Raw genomic sequence first — 16980 nt, forward strand, 5'->3', positions numbered from 1 at the left:
GCACATTCACCACTTTTCCTCGCATATCTACATAAAAAGCTCGCACATTCACCACTTTTCCTCGCATATCTTGATGTATGAGGAACATCCTGAGGAAGTGGTGTACGTACAGGTTTTTCTTGATCTATGGCCTAGGGGGCGCCTCCTAACCCGGCCCCAAAGCAACGCAATTACCCACAATGCCATTAATTCGTAGAGAAATGGGCCACCGGGTCGCGGCGTTGGATTTAGTCGCAGGAAGCTGCACGTAATTACCTTCCTGTCAAGAGTTAATTTAGCCCCGGATCCGCTGCTTTCACTGAAATGAATAAGCGGCCACGCCGGCGGCTGGTTGCCCGTCTGCTGGTTCCTGCTGCGTTTGGATCTGGTACGTTCTTCTTGTGTCTTGCAACTATTTTGTGGTATATAGTTTGTGGTGGTACAAATGCATATGTATGAATTTTATCCTAAGGTACGATGTATAAAAAAAAAAAAAAACTTTTATCAATCTTGTCTTATCAAGCTTAGCAAGATCTTGATCATGATGCTCCTGTTGTTCATCACACTTTTTCACATGTGCACTGCTTGCAATGTGGTAAGTGTTTATTTGTACACTAAATTGGCAGTATGCTTTTTTTTTTTTTTTTTTTTTAAACAAGCATGCTCTTGGGTTTCATAAAATGTCTAATGCATCAGTTTATTTGTTCATGAATTTGTTTGACTATGATCATGCATGTCAGTCATTAATTTGAACAAAACATTTAGCAATTTGAATAAGGATTTCAACAAAGGCTTAGCAAAAATATCCATTTGCATGTAATAATTTATTTTTCTTTTATGCTCTCCCCGTGATGTCCACAGCCATGTGAGTAAATATATAATTTATTATTTTTAACATTGTTCAATTCAGTTTAAACTTGAACAGTCCAGTTTCCCATGAGCACTTCTGTGCTGAGATCAAACCAAGAGGAACAATTTGAAATGTACTCCTTACCATTTCATGATGTTAGCACCACAGTCGCACTGTATCGATCTGATGATAAGCATGTGTTTTGTGAACAGACATGTGCACGAATGAGACTGCTACTCAGCAGGAGATTGTGGACCAGCACAATAACTTCAGAAGATTAGTGCAACCTTCAGCAAGCAATATGCTGAGAATGGTACTTCTACTATTATAATAAATATATTGCATTTGCAGAGAGGAGGTACAGAATGATTTTGTCTGTATATCTTGTTAATCTGATTTCTTTAATTGGCAGAAGTGGGACAATACATTAGCTGACAGTGCTCAGCAATGGGTAAACCAGTGTCAACTAACCCCTTCTCCAGTCAGCGGTACGTCACTGTTTGTAAAATCAGAATCATAATTATTAGCACGTATGTTAACTCAGCGTTCCACAAACTAGTCTTCTTCTGCACCGATCGAAATTCAGTCAGACCAGGTCTGATCCCATTGCTGCAGTCACTGTGTGCCACTCAGATTTACAAAGTTCTGTGGATGCAGAATGAAACGTCTCTACGTTAAAGAAAGTCCAGTTGCCTTGATTCAACTTTCAGACACTTTTCCGCCTCTTGTTTCAGCATTCTAGAATGTTCAGCAAGTTGTCTCATTCACTCCAAACCTTTCACACACCCGGCATTATGAGAGCTGTCAATAAATCATGGTGTGCTCAACACAAGTCAGTATGGATTCGGAAGAGTCCATGAAATGATGCAGACTTGCAGGATGAGCCAGGATGAGCATTGCCCATTTACTTGAAATTGACATTTCATACATTAAAATTGGCTATATTTCTTGCACTGGTTCCCCATGTCATCTGCCAAGCTACACTAAGGAACGAGGGAGGATATGAACCCATTAAACTTACACCAAACATGCACATTTAAAAGATAAATCTGAAAGGTATTCACAGGCTTCTGTTGGTGTCCGTTAACATTTCTGCTGCACTTGCTGGTGAACAGATTACCAGTATGGCGAGAACCTGTTCTTGGCTTCAAAGCCGTGTTCATGGACCGAGGTGGTCACAGCATGGCACAGTGAAGTCAAAAACTATCAGTTCCCCACTGGATCCACAAATGGCCGGCCAATTGGACTTTACACACAGGTACTTACAAAAAGTGGGGAACGAACGTTCGTGTAATGCATGAACAGACGTGGACAAAGTGCAGCCATGTTTATTCCTTTCTCCAGGTTGTGTGGTATAGCTCCTATCAAGTCGGCTGTGGTGCGGCCCAGTGTGGAAACTTGTACTTCTACGCCTGCCAGTACCTCAGAGCGTACGTCTGCGCTGATCACTTTCATTTAGTGATATTTGTGATATTTCTTAATGAAACTTTCCCCCTGTTTTTAGAGGGAACTTTAAAGGCATTGCACCCTACACAGCGGGAGAACCTTGTGCCGAGTGTCCAAATTCCTGCGAGGATAATCTATGCAGTGAGTGCTTCAACAGCAACAAATATATACATTTTAATAACTTCAACTTTCCTTGTCTATGTGATGTTAAGAATACACCACTCTTCTAAAATCTCTTCTCTGTTCACTTTAGCTAATCCTTGTCCCTACATTGACAAGTCCTCCAACTGCCCCACCTTAAAACTGCAGGAAGGGTGCAACAGTTCCTTCATGAGGACCTGGTGCCCGGCACTCTGTGAGTGCACGGACAATCATCCCAATTTCAAGTAAATGATGACAGTCCTGCAATAAAATGCTCATTGATTATAAATGACGTGTTTTATGGCATACTGCTTTTTACTGCTAAGGCGTACTACTTTAAATGTGTATGCAGGAATGACATTCATTTTAAACATAAAGCGATGCGTTATATATCAAAGCTTTCATGTTGGGGGTTAAAGGCATTTGAAAATCATGTCATGTAAAATCGAGTCAATTTCAGTTGCTGTATAAGTTCTGTTTGTTATTACAGAGAACATTGAATGCATTGGGGGCAGTGGTGGTCTCGCAGTTAACATGGTGGCCCCGTAATCAGAAGGTTGCCGGTTCAAATCCCCATCCGCCAAGGTGCCACTGAGCAAAGCACCGTTCCCACACACTGCTCACCATGGGTGATGGTTAAAAGCAGAGGACACATTGCATTGTGTGTTGTGTTTCACAATGACCATCACGTCACTTAAAAAAAAAAAAAAAAAAATCTATATATTACCCTGTCATGGCTACTTCTGATGCTTTTCTTGAAAGGTTGCAGTTTGTATGCAATTAATATTTTTTGGGTGGTAGTAGCCTAGTCGGTATCACATTCGCCTATGAACCAGAAGACCCAGGTTCAAACCCCACTTACTACCACTGTGTCCCCGAGCAAGACACTTAACCCTGAGTCCCTGTAACTGATTGTAAGTCACTCTGGATTAGGGCGTCTGATAAATGCCGTAAAAAAACAAAACCATTTAATTGCATATTTAGTCAGTTTGACGTTCGTGTAAGGTGGGAAACTATGTAATGTAAAATATGTATGTAATTCGCGGCCTCGGACAGCAGATGCCCCCCCTGCACAGCGAGAACTTCACAGCAAGGAGCAAACTGTGCCATTTTCGGCACACTTTGGCGTGCATTTCCATGCCGTGGCGCAATGCAAACGCAAAAGTCACTCGATTAGAACCACGCGGCGTGTTTTAAATAAACCATCGCAAATCCGTTTCGGTGTCGACGTGCAGCACACGCGTTTCTGCAGCGCTTCTTGGTCGAGTGGTGCGGTTCGCCTCCTCCAACTTCCTGATTTAAACCCCTCACGTTGCACCGGAGGACACCATTTCGGGACAGTCGGTGCAGATTCCTGGTCTACACGAGGGCTCAGAATTGTTCCAGGTTCCAGAACTGAATTACGGCCACGCTGCTGCTGCTGCGTGGATTTAAAAGTAAGAGAAAGCCCACGCCGGCGAGCTGGTTTATGGGAACTTCAGAATACGCGGATATCACCGAACACTCGTTTCTATATACATACATATATATATATATATATTTAGTTCGTTTCTCCTGGTCTGCTTCGTGTTTTAAAAGATCGGAGCGGAGCCCGCCAGCAGGAAGCTAATTGGTGGATTCCGGTCGAGTGTGCAAAACATTGATTTTTTTTTCTTCTTCTTCTTCTCCTTCTTCTTTTGTCGGAGCTCTCTTGGTGGCGAACTGCAACATTTCTCATTTACTCTCAGCAGGCTGGACCAGGTCGACTGTTGTTTTAGTTGCATTTTTTTTTTTTTGGGGACCCGTGGTCGGATCTGGGCGGGACCGCGCCGAACCGGGTCTGAGGGCGGGTGAAGGATGTGAATTTCGCAGCAGATGGCAGCATTAAGAGCCTCGGACCGACTGCGTGCGACGCCGCCGAACAATGAGACTCCGCGCCGCTGACACGCTCGCCCCGGAGCCCGTGTGCGTGTAGGCTCCCCACGCAGCCGCCCGCCCCGCAGATGTCAATTCAAGAAGTTCCGCTGCGCCCACAGCCGAGTCGTTGCGAGCCGGAGACCCGGGCGAGCCCCGCGCCCATGGCGGAGTTCGAGGGAGGCGGCAGCGGCGGCTCCTCGCCCAGTCCCGGGGAGAAGGCGGCCGTGCACGGGGACGCGAGGGACGGCGAGGACCACCGCGAGGTGTCGGTCTCCAACGGGGACTGCGGGCTGCCGCCAGACATGGTCCTACCTGACGACGAGGGGCTGGAAGGCGCCAAAACCGGACTGCCGCGCAGGACCAGCATCATCAAGGTAAACAGCAGCAGCGTCCCCGTCCCCCGTGTGCGTAGTGTTTTTTTTTTAACGCGTGTGTGTCGTGCAGGCGGGGAAATGGCAGCTTTCTTGCTCGGTTGTAGTTTTATTACCGTCATTCATCAACCTCGCCCCGGTGAGCGGTGAGCGGAAGCTAGCGGCGGCTAGCAGCAGCAGCAGCATCTCCACCATCCACAGGTTACAGAACACACGGTTCACCTCGGACACGTTTTCAACCCACAGCACGAACATAAAACTACACGCGATGACAGCGATGAGGATGATGGTGATAATAACAACGATAATAACAACACCCCGCATAGTGCAAAGGCATTTGAGCTGAGGTTTGAGTAGTATTTGGTATAATTAGAATCTGTCTCTCTCTCTAATGGACTGGAGGAAAGGTCAGAGGGTTAAACACATGAAATAAAACGCAACGTCCTCTTGGTGAGGATAGCACATTGATGGCGTGCTCCAGGATCAATGTGTTCTCCCCAAACTAGGCTATGATGAATTTGGGGTATGTGCTGAGTGGCATGACACCTACACAGCCGCACAGTACAGATGTGGGTCACATGGGCCGGGCTCGCTTCATTTAAAGATGCACTGGTTGCTATGAGCTTTGGGTGGAACGCAGCTGCCCAAAATATTTGGGTAATTGTCCCTCGTGCTGTTTACTGGGCAAGAAGGAACCTGCTATATATATATATTGTTCCACGTGCTGCTTACTGGTCAAGAAGGAACCTGCTATATATATATATAAAAAAAACAATAATCTTACCACCGGTCTCGAGATCTTTTCTTTCCTAGAAGGTTTTTTGCTTTCAGGCTGGCTCTGCGCAAGAGGATACCGACTGTAAACTACCTTTTAACTAAAGCTTCTTCTCGCTGGGGTGTAAAAGGAAAAAAGATTCAATGAATGTCTTACAAAAGAGTCACAGCATTAGTAACATCTGTCTCATATGCCGGGTCCCCTATTGATTCTCACAAGCCCATTGTAGGCACTTTCAGCCGAGGGCAGAGGTCAGCATGGACACTCCGGCTTTACAGCTGCATCTCCTATGGGATTGGTCCAGCCAGCTAGCCTTTTGCTTCATCTGCGCCTTCATCATTCTGCCTTGGGCGTCCTTTACCCTGCTGCCGCTTCATTGGGTGTCCTTCCCCGGACCACTTTTGCCAGGAAATAATCATTAAATATCAGGAAGACTCGACGTCTAGCGCCACAATCAGATTTGCTCAGGTCCTTACAGCTGAAAGCTGTGTAACACAGCCACCCCGTAGCAGTATCATCCACGTTATTCACTTGTGCCGCCAGGGGTTTTAATATATCGGCTGAGTGTGTATTAGATGATCTGAATTTCTTTGTTTCATGACCACAGGTGTCAGTGGAGATCAGTAGCACAATGTTCTGGAGTCCTGCTGAGATGTATATGAGTACAAACCTGAGACTCATAGAGTACTTAAAGCACAAAAGGGCATTGGGTTAATACCCTAATAATGTAAGAGTAACCAGAGGCTATTTGGAATTAGAAACACCAACGGTTATGTGGTGGCGAAATTAAAGTGTGTTGTATGTGATCTCGTGCAGTGTTGCCTAATCTTACATTGCAACAAGGCCGAGGAATAAAATTATGAATCTACTTTCCGCTGGCTTGTGTTGAAGAGCCAGGAGGTGTAAAGATTCACTACAGTCCAACAATGTCAGTAACAGCCACAGCAGAGCAAACAGGCACAACAGTTCAGCAACTGTGGACAGTTTGACCCGAAGGACGGGGCGTTTCAGATTTATAATGAAACTCGCTAATGTGCCTGGTATTTTGTGCCACGGTCCCTTCTCTGACGGCCTTGTTGGAGTGAGTTGTCTGCCAAGCACAAATAAAAAAATGTGCAAATCATTGTATCACCCTTGAGACAAAACCTTTTAGCACAATTTAATGGCCCACTTTGCAGGGTTGGGAATTTAAATCTTAGTGATTTTAAAGCCGCTGCAGTGCCAAGTGACAGCAGCCGTGAGCGTGATTGAAATTTTATTTGGCAAAAACCAGCTAGTGGGGCCAGAGAAGTTTTACTCCGAAAGTCTTTGAACGCACAGACAAAGTCAAATCCGTGTGTCTTGCAATTGTGCCTGCAAACATGAAAGAACACTGCAATCATTTCTGCAATTATTTACTTTCTTGCTCCTCCTTTCCGACGAGTTATTAACTGCGTTATAAATGCAGTATATGCGGTCCAACAGAACAGACCTTCAGGCCATCTTGCTGCAGGAATGCTGTCTGATTCCTATACTGTCCTGGTATCAGTTTGATCCATTTATTCTGTCTCTTTATAATGAGAGTTTGTTATTGGCAGGCGTCTCGAGATGTTACTCAAGTAACAGGTCGATGGATTTTATTAGACCAAAGGATCCTAAATAATTATTTTTCTGTATAGTGAGGCATAGGGCATGTGAAGGTAGAAGAATGAAACATTTTGAACGTTTCCTTCTTTAGTTAAATAATTAAATTGATGATACCTTGATCATACCTTGGTAATAAAGCACTTACATCTCTTGACTCAGCCTGCCATTTCATATTTAAACATGTCTACAGTGTATATAAACCTACAGCAGGGTGGGACACACACAGTCTTTTCTTTATTTCCACTCAGTTTTCCCATCAATGGGCAGTTCACAGACGATGTGTGTACAGACCCAGGCTCTTTTTGAGCAGGAAAACGTGTTCTGGGAGATGCAATTTTCTATGAAGTTTCTATAAACTTCAGATGCACTGAAGTTCATAGAAAAGATGTTCTGGAAACGTAAAAAATCTCAAACCTTGCAACTTATAACACACAGAGAAGACCAACGTAGTATTTTTTGGTAAAACTGTTTGTTTTAAAATTAAATTGATAGCAGATGAACTACAAAGCTTGACCAATTCTTTTACATTTTGACACGTTACTGAGCTGGGTTTATCCACAGTATGAGAGAACTCGGCAAAAGAACAATCAATAAGACAAACATTTGTAATATTAACTTTTTTCACAACCATTGCAACATACAGATACATTTTAATAATTTTGCATTACTGTGCAATATCATGAATACTTTGGAAAGAATATATATATATATATACACACACACACACACACATTCATACATATACATACACACATGACATATAATGTATATAATATAAAAATGTTATCAATTTACAAGTGAATCACTGCCGTGATAGAGGTCTAAAAAGCAACCGTGCACTTCACTGATCCGACTGTGGTTTCATTGACTGGGTAAACCACCAATAGCTGATACTCAATCACCATGGTAACAGCACACTATTTTGGTGTGCAGAGTCTTTTGGTTCAGTGGATAAGTTAAAGGCATTTTTGACTGAGAAGAGCCACAGGAAGACTAATGCATGTTTCTGCCTTATTTACATTTAAAACTGCAGCAGCCATAAAATTTAGCTAATTTACCCTGTAAAATTGAGCTAATCTGATCGTTTCTGATGTTGGAGCATGCCCTCTTGTCTTGTTTTGGTTAAATATTCTTCCTTTAGCAAATAGACAAAATAAGCCAGGGCTTAAAGTTCAAGATGCCTGTGTTCCGGTGGAATATGCACATCACCCCTTGTATTCACAAGTGGTTAAACTGTAGTGTTTTTTTTGTAAGGCATTTAGCAAACTTTATTTTAAGACATTAATGTGTCAAAGGAGCACATTGAGGACAAGATGACATTGCAGAATCCGGTTGGAAGGTGGTGCACATCTGATATGATTTTGAGATGTAATATTTAAAATGGCTGTCTTTGATTGGACATGCCTGTCTTTTAAATTGACTAATTTCTCATCACTTTGCATTAGGGCTGCACAGTCACATGTTAATTGAAACTGCAATTACTTATGACATGTTAATTGTGAAAGGCTGAGTATTCTTTTTTTTTTTTTTTTCAGCTATGCACTGAAAAGTGCACTGAAACGATTTTTTGTGCATACTGTGGTTAGTGGTGATATTTGTTAATTTGCAGATACAGCAATCACAGTTATTTTTGTAGTCTATGGTTGCCCAGCTCTGTAAAGCAGTGGTATCAGTGAGATTCCTCAATAATTGGATGTGATACATATTTCGACAGACAGACAGAAAATATTTTATTAATTACTTTTCATGAACCAAGAGTGGTTATTGTTTAATGTTATCATAAAGTAATGTCATTTCAATGCTTTGTATTATTGATGACCTCATTTCACCTCAGCAGCACAGACTGACTTATCACTGTTATATCCCTATGGCACGGCACGCATTCATAAAACAAGCCCCTTTTTTGTTTTATAAAATAATAATTCTGCATGGCATGCCATTTATTTTCCTTAGAGACATTTCCTTTATCCTATAAAGATTTTTCTTTTAATTTGTTCTGTAATGGGTTTAGCTGAAGGTTGAAGTAAGGTGAGTCTCTTCTCTAATGCAGTTATTGTTTGGAAGACGAGAGCTACAGCCAGCCTGAACAAGAACTGGCAGTTCACAACACAATCATTTGGCAGATGAACGGCGTGTGCTGTGCTCGTTGTGTGTTTCATCATCATCATCATCATCATCTGGTCAGTGTGTTTTGACTGGCGCCACTCTACAAAAAAAAACAGGCCGGTATTCAGGTGTATTAAAAATGTTTTACTAATGCTGTTTGGCATGTGAGGGTTGTAGCTGAAGCCAGTTTTTTTTTTTTTTTATTTGTTGCCGACCACCCCCCCCACCCCCCCCCACCCACACTAAATCATACATGACTCTTGTTTTTGCAGTTAGCTTGTAAGATGTTCATGCAGAAATTACAAGCTAAATAATCAATTCTTTATGCATATTGGTTGTTTGTGTCCTCATTTATTCCTTTGCACTCCTCACTACCCTCAGATCAGTGTGGTAGTAGCCTAGTGGGTAAAACACTCGCCTATGAACCAGAAGACCCAGATCCCACCTACTACCATTGTATCCCTGAGCAAGACACTTAACCCTAAGTTGCTCAGGGAATTTCAGATCCCTGAAATTCTTGGATTGGTACATCTCTGTGTGAGCATCTGTGCTGTTTCCAGACTGACCACCCTTATTAAGGCTTAAATAGTTGAAGGTCACATTATGTCTTAATTCGGTATCTGATTAGAGGCACCGTAATAAATGCCTCCCTCTGCTCTGGGCTGTTTTCTTGGCTAAAGACACAGTGATGGACAGATAAGACTGAAGAAGCAAAGTCACTCTGTCTGCTGGGTACCATTTAAATGTGTTGTATTGATGCCAGTCTGCAGCAGTACAAGCCTTAACGTTTTTGCTCTTGACCGTGTCGTTGATAAAATACCCTGGCTCCATTACCAAGGCTTAAAGAAGGCTCTTAAATCACTCAGCATCAACTTTGGTTAAGGTAGGCATCATTTATTCATTGGACCAGTCACATAAGGTTTAAGTGTGATGCACGGCCAACATGTCACTTCATTCAACTGTGGATATTTTTTCCACCCTGTTTGTTAATGAGGCGTGTGTTCCATTGACTTTGTCCCGTCCATGCCAGCATCGCTCGGCCCTATGGGCAACCTTGAAAACTTGTCCCATGCTAACCTGGTGCTGTAATCCAAATAACATGGTGGCTGGGATTTGAGCATCTCCTTATACTTAATTCCAAACAACATGAATCAGGAGCCTGGCCCGTCTGTGTCTCAACAACCTGTCCACTGGGTGCAGAACTGAGGTGCTTGCAATGGTTGCTGTTTATTTTCTGGGGAGTGCCACCCATATTTCCTTTAATTTCATAATAAACATATACATATTTTATAAGACTGAGCTGAGTTATGGTCTTTTGCAAGCAAATAACCAACCGTGAGAATTCCTTTCAGCAGTAAAGTACTATGATTTAATGGAACCCATAAATTACTGGCCCCTGTGCAGAACATTTCCAGTACATCACTGATATTCTAGTGGTTTAGTTTTTAATATGTGAATATATTCTATTTTGATAAATAAAATAATAACTTTGGTGACATGTTCAACAAATAGTCATCCTGGCTTGTTCTGAAATTGATTATGTGGTCTGCGCTTCGGAAAAGTCCTTTAAAATGTCAGGGTGGTTAACATTGTGGCGGACAGTTGCATTTAATTAATTAAATTTATTACAAATATGTCCATTTACTCCCATCATTTAAACAAAAACGGCATCAGCAGATAGAAAGGGTCACGTAATGAAGCTATTGATCCAATCAAGGTCCTACATTGAGAGTTGCTAAAAACGATTTGGAGACCTAGCTATGGAGTCATTACACATCTTGTTTCCTTTATCTCCATGTCGATGTCATTTCCGGAGAAATACTTTAAAATGATCACAGTAGTCCTGAGGACATTTCAGAGGCCTACATTAAACGACACCAAATGTCTTCTGATTGTTTTTATTTGTAAAAATGATTGGTGTTGATTTTAGGGTGTAAAAGACCTGCCTACAATCCAATTTCCCTCACAGTGTGTTCTTGACGTCTAGTGAAATCTGTTCAGGTTTGATTAGGTTTTGGCTTCTGCATGATGTCAGCTGCAGCCAGACGATGAAATCCTGATTAAGAGCAAAGCCGTCCCAATGTCAATCACCCTCACAAGGTTTTCCACTTGCAGATTTGTTTTGTGCACTTTTTTCCCTTACTCAAATGCAGAATACTTCAGATTACTACAGGTCTGCATGCGAAATATTCATTAAACATTGCAAATGTTTAAAACCGGGGGAGTGTTAATTAAACATATATTCTCAATAGCAATCTGTTCCAGGCTCTAAAATAAAAGCTTGTGTCAAGCTTTTGGTATCAGGTTTGTGGTCATCAGATGAAGCTGGGCATGACTTTAATTAAATGTCCCCTGGGGAAAAAAGTCTAGCCACATAACATGAATAATTGTGTCTATAAATGTTGAACAGCAGGCCAGTGGATGGTTGTCCAGTCATAACCCTAATAATGATTTAACATTTTACTGCATTATAAGATGTACCAGTGTCTTATCTGTTTACATAATCATATAATTATAGTACATGACGGTAACTGCTGAATACTGTACAATTCGTCTTTTTGTTGTAAAACCTGCAGCCATATTTGTTGCACTTCTTTTCTACATCTTTCACACTCTCAGAAAAGGAAGAAAATGTTTTTAGATGTATAGATTTTTTAAATATTGTTATGACATACTACAATTAGAGGTTTGAACCATCACTGGTCTCACAGTTTGATTTGATTACGATTATCAATGCCTCAATTATCGATGCATTGCAATGCATATCATATTTTCATTTTACATTGCTTCACATGATGTGTTCAAATACAAGAGTTAAGGGCTCATTCACTCGTGTGGACGCTTTGATTTGCTGCAAGACAAATTGTCGTTGTTCAGTCCGTACTCACCTGATGCCACAAACGGCAGAAACACGGCTGGTTCAGATGTCCGTGGTGTCAGATGAGCATGACCTGAACGCCAACCTTTTCTTCAACTCATTGTAAAAAAAACTAAAACCGCTTTTAGACCGAACAATGCATGTGCTATACTCGTTGCAAGGTTCGCACTTATTCATAAAAAAACAAGTTGCGCTCAACATGCTGCACTTGCCGCATGGCTCGGCTCAAAAAAGACAATAGAAAAGCACACATCTCTTAACACCTGATAAAACAATAATGTCGTGTTGTAGATCTCTGGACACTCAGAGACTGATAAGATCTGCAGTTCCTCCATTCAACTTTAAAATATCAACTTTAACCGCGAGTTAAACTTTAAGCCCACCGAGTAGTGCACTTCACAGCTGATCCGCTGTATACAGGTCATTTTAATGCTATTTAATGTATTTTATGCTGCCGCCAGAAAATCTCAAAGCAGTGTTACTATGTTCTGCACAGCATCAGGGAAGAATTGTCCACATCTGCATCAGCACCTAGACTCTATTCAGAACTCTCACGACAGAGCCCCTGCAGTGATGAACGTGCAAGGTATTCCTCCTCCCAAATACTGCAGGCTCATCCTTTTTAAAGGGTGACAAAGCCCCACCCTATTGGAACAACCCATACACCAAAATTACACGGGGGTGCTTTAGTCGTGTAAATCGATAAATTACTGTACACAGATACCTATTAGACATGCAAAGCATTTCCTATTATCCCACCTATTATCCAACCTACTACAGAGAGGCAGTGGTGGCCTAACGGTTAAGGAAGCAGCCCCGTAATCAGAAGGTTGCCTGTTCAAATCCCGATCCGCCAAGGTGCCACTTAGGTGCCACTGAGCAAAGCCCCATCCCCACACACCTGTCATGGCTGCCCACTGCTCACTCAGGGTGATGGGATAAATGCAGAGGACAAATTTCTCTGTGTGCACTGTGACAATCACTTCGTTTTCACTTTCAGAGGGGTCTGACAACATGACTTATTACTCTTAAAACAGATAATTGCTGGCAAGGGTAACGCCTCGCCTCTAGCAAATGTGAACTGCACAAAATGAGTCCTGCTAAAAGAGCGCACTCTTTTAACACCCCTTCCCCAGGAGACACCACGACAATGCGCAGCTAGTAGGTTACTGTTGTCGTCCCTAACAACAAACCACAATAATTTTTCACCCACCACCACGTGCTGGTTTGTGCTATGCTCTGGAATATGTGTGTGCGCCAGGCATTAATGTAGCAGAGTGTGTGCACCCACCTGTCAACGGAAACGCAGATCAGCGACATGAGTCAGAACAGCGCAATACACAACAGAATCTACAAACACCGCACATACGGCCATCTTTAGGTTGCGGTGAAGACGCGGCTGCGTCGGATTCAGCACAAGATTCAGGTTTACTTTTACTTTTCAATCCTACAATGCTCTGTACTTTCACTGGGTCCATCTTCCCTTATTGATAAGCAACTTTTGCATGACAAAATATCAGACTGTATTTGTGGGGTGAATCTAAATGGTACATGTGGATCATGGAAAAAAAGTTCCAGCAAATGATCCACCAAACCGATTTTCACCACCTCATCACAGCATGTTATCAGCTGCTGTTTTTGATGGTTTCTGAATGAATTTTCCAATTCATTATTTGTCTGTTGATAGTTTTCTTTGAAGGCTAATAGAGATCAAAATAAAGGTTTGAAGAACACTTAGATCCAGTCTTTTCAATAGTTTTTGTTTACCTGTTAACAGGGGATGCTGAAGAATGATGAAAGAGAAGGGATCCACGCTGCTTTTTCAAAGCCAGTAGCTTTGATGAACACACTTTCTTTAAAGAGATTCTTCGTATTGAGGTCTGAATTTTATACCACATAAGCATTTTATGCAGATTATGTACACATATTACAAAAAGCCATACAATGGATGTGAAAAGATAAGTCATATGTGACATTTGTAAAAATAAGTGTTCTAAATGTGTGATGTATTTCATTTCATGCAACATTTTATTATTATTATTTTTAATATTCATATTTTACAAGTGTAACCAGCTTTGTGTGACTGAAAAAAAGTTTGGTTAACGCTGTTGATTTAAGTGGGTTCTAAAGCAACAATCAGGAAATATTGCAACATGGTTAACTGTATTGTAATAATGAGTCATGTTAGAGAGGCAGAAATAGAAAAATATGCAGAAGAAATGTTTTTCCTATTTCACTATTCCAATTTTATTCCTAGCACCACAATAAGGCTTAATAAGCACATTGGGTTTACTGGGCACTTTCCCTAAACATAGCTCAGTGTTACCATGGTGTCTGATTATATTCCGCAAAGAGGAACGTGACAAGGCTCAGCATGGAGGTGTTGGTGCAGCACTGATAATTGAAGTAGGTATCTGCATGAACCATAATTAGCTTGTTGCAGCCCAAGCCTTTCAGCAAGTGAGGAGGGATAACAGAATGATTCTGCTTGGTTGCAATGAGGATGCTGCAGGTCTGCATCTATTTTAGAACCGGCAATATAATGGTCTGCCAATTATAACTTCACAGGGCTTTTTGATAGTCAAATAACAGCTATTGTATTTTTTACATTTTAAAATTACAATGTCATCAAAACATTTCGATTATATTTATTTTGAATGATATACAGTGCATCCGGAAAGTATTATTTTGTTATGTCTTATTCCAAAATAGATAAAATAATTTTTTTTCCTCAAAATTTTACATGCAACACCCCATAATGACAAATTTATTAAAAAATTGAAAAAAAATCTGAGGAATCACATGTACATAAGTATTCACAGACTTTGCCATGAAGCTGAAAATTGAGCTCAGGAGCATCCTGTTTCCCCTGACCGTCCTTGATGTTTCTGCAGTTTCATTGGAGCAAACCTGTAGAGAAAACAGTCGATCGGGCCTGATTAGGAAAGGCACACACTTGTCTATATAAGGTCCCACAGTTGACAGTTTAAGCATGAAGTCTAAGGAACTGTCTTTAGAAGTCTGAGACAGGACTGTGTCCTGCCAAACCACCAGGACTCTTTCTGGAGCTGGCCAGCCTGAGTGATTGGGAAAGAAGAGCCTTAGTCAGAGAGGTGACCAAGATGGTCACTCTGTCAGAATTCCAGAGGTCCTCTGTGGACAGAGCAGAATCTTCTAGGACAACCATCTCTGTAGCAGTCCACAAATAAGACCAAAATGGGGGAGTGTCCCGATGGAGGCCACTCCTTATTAAAAGGCTCATGGCAGCCTGCCTGGAATTTGCCAAAAGGAACCTGAAGGACCCTTGGACCATGAGAAACAAAATTCTCTGGTCTGATGAGACAAATGTTGAACTCTTTGGTTTTGAATGCCAGATGTCACGTTTGGAGGAAACCAGGCTCTTGAGTGCTCTTGAACTCAGACTGGGGTGACGGTTCATCTTTCAGCAGGACAACGACCCGAAGCACACAGCCGAGATATCAAAGGAGTGGCTTCAGGACAACTCTGTGAATTTCCTTGAGTGGCCCAGCCTGAGCCCTGACTTGAATCCGATTGGAAATCTCTGGAGAGGTCTTAAAATGGCTGTGCACCGACGCTTCCTGTCCAACCTGATGGAGTTTGAGTGTTGCAAAGAGGAATGGCCAAAACTGGCCAAGGAAAGTTGTGCCAAGCTTGTGGCATCATATTCAAAAGACTTGATGCTGTAGTTGCTGCCAAAGGTGCACCGACAAACACTTGAGAGCCCTCTGGAATGGAACGGTGAAATGATGTCAAGGAACCAAAACAAGTCTAATGGCCGTTGGAATAACCGATTTTGAGAACCATGATTTGGATGACTGAGAACCTTCACAGATATTGACAAATTATTGAGCAAAAGCTGTGAAGACTTAAGTGATTTTGTCATTTTTTATTTTAAATAAACTAGCCAAAACCTCAAGTAAACTTTTTTTTCATGTTATTATGGGATGTTGTATGCAGACTTCTGAGGAAAAAAATAATTGATTTTATTTTGGAATGGGGCTGTAACGTAAAAAATTATTCGCTGTGGATTCTTCCTGGATGCACTGTATTACTTAACACAAACATTTCATTTTTTTAATTTAATAATGTGGACTGACCATAGAAAAGGTAAGAAGGTCTTATGTAACAGCATGAAAATAGACTTTTCAGGAAATTATAAACACTACTGTTTAGACTTCGGGGAGGGTTCACAGCATTGTTTTCTTGCCTAGGGGTGTGCGTGCTTTCCTCACAGATGTAAAAGGAAATCCTAAGGAGGGTGCTTTGTCTGGAGATGTTATTTCAGATCAAAAACTTTTTTTTTTTTTCTTGACACCCAAGTAAGGCATCTAAAACCCTCCCTCCTCTCCAGCTCAGTAATTTTTGACCAGATCAGAGGGATTATCTGCAGTCATGCGTTTAGACTTCTCTGAAAGAGCTTTAGGAAATGTCTAGAAAAGGAATTTACTGGGCTCATAACTTTGTTCTATGGATTTTGTACAAAATTATATATAACATGTCTTTCTACTGCCTGTTTAAACTGTATGGGTATAGTTTTGTATAGCTTTCCAAACACTTAAAATAACAGTACCTGTACATGTTAGAGGACCTCACTTGATGCAACATCACAAAACATGACCTTAACCATACAGGTTATTTTCAGAGTCGCTGAAGGCCACCATCACTTTCCAGCTGTCTGTTGTTTTGTTGTTCTCATCTTGTGGTTATTTTTATTGCTGCCTAGATTGTTTATTTCTTGTCAATCATTTCATGAAGATGCCAAAACGATTAGAAATCTGACTGATGCTTGAGAGACCGAAGAGAAAATAAGTGAACATTTTTGAATCTCCATTTGGATGGACAACACCCTGGAGCCACAGTGCAGTGGTAAAATTCATTACAGGCAGTGTCT

The 16980-nt window shown here is 41.6% G+C and overlaps 2 protein-coding genes across 5 annotated transcripts in view; both read left to right on the forward strand.

Annotated features, from left to right (window-relative positions):
* The first annotated feature begins 303 nt into the window (after positions 1–303).
* Positions 304–2665, forward strand: LOC114789942 (cysteine-rich venom protein ENH1-like). Its single transcript, XM_028979426.1, has 7 exons — positions 304–367; positions 1042–1142; positions 1242–1317; positions 1945–2087; positions 2174–2259; positions 2334–2416; positions 2529–2665. The coding sequence occupies exons 1-7, from the start codon at positions 304–306 to the stop codon at positions 2663–2665; spliced, it is 690 nt and encodes a 229-aa protein (XP_028835259.1).
* A 954-nt stretch (positions 2666–3619) lies between these two features.
* Positions 3620–16980, forward strand: part of plcl2 (phospholipase C like 2) — a 30572-nt gene continuing 17211 nt past the window's right edge. For 2 of the 4 annotated variants that reach the window (XR_003749774.1, XM_028979926.1), the window contains exons 1-2: positions 3620–3852; positions 4102–4686. Coding sequence is in view for 3 of the 4 variants with exons in the window: in XM_028979926.1 (XP_028835759.1) it covers positions 4399–4686 (288 nt within the window). In the remaining variant the exon portion in view is untranslated. The remainder of the gene's footprint in view (positions 3853–4101; positions 4687–16980) is intronic. The other 2 variants (XM_028979923.1, XM_028979925.1) reach the window with 2 other exon arrangements.

Source organism: Denticeps clupeoides, chromosome 5 (genome assembly GCF_900700375.1).
Source record: "Denticeps clupeoides chromosome 5, fDenClu1.1, whole genome shotgun sequence".
Classification (NCBI taxonomy): domain Eukaryota; kingdom Metazoa; phylum Chordata; class Actinopteri; order Clupeiformes; family Denticipitidae; genus Denticeps; species Denticeps clupeoides.

Excerpts from the sequence above, each read along its gene's own strand:
- LOC114789942 (XM_028979426.1), top strand. The coding sequence starts at position 304 with ATGAATAAGCGGCCACGCCGGCGGCTGGTTGCCCGTCTGCTGGTTCCT. Across the intron at positions 2,260-2,333 it reads GCCTGCCAGTACCTCAGAGC|AGGGAACTTTAAAGGCATTG; the intron begins GTACGTCTGCGC and ends CCCTGTTTTTAG. Across the intron at positions 2,417-2,528 it reads CTGCGAGGATAATCTATGCA|CTAATCCTTGTCCCTACATT; the intron begins GTGAGTGCTTCA and ends TGTTCACTTTAG.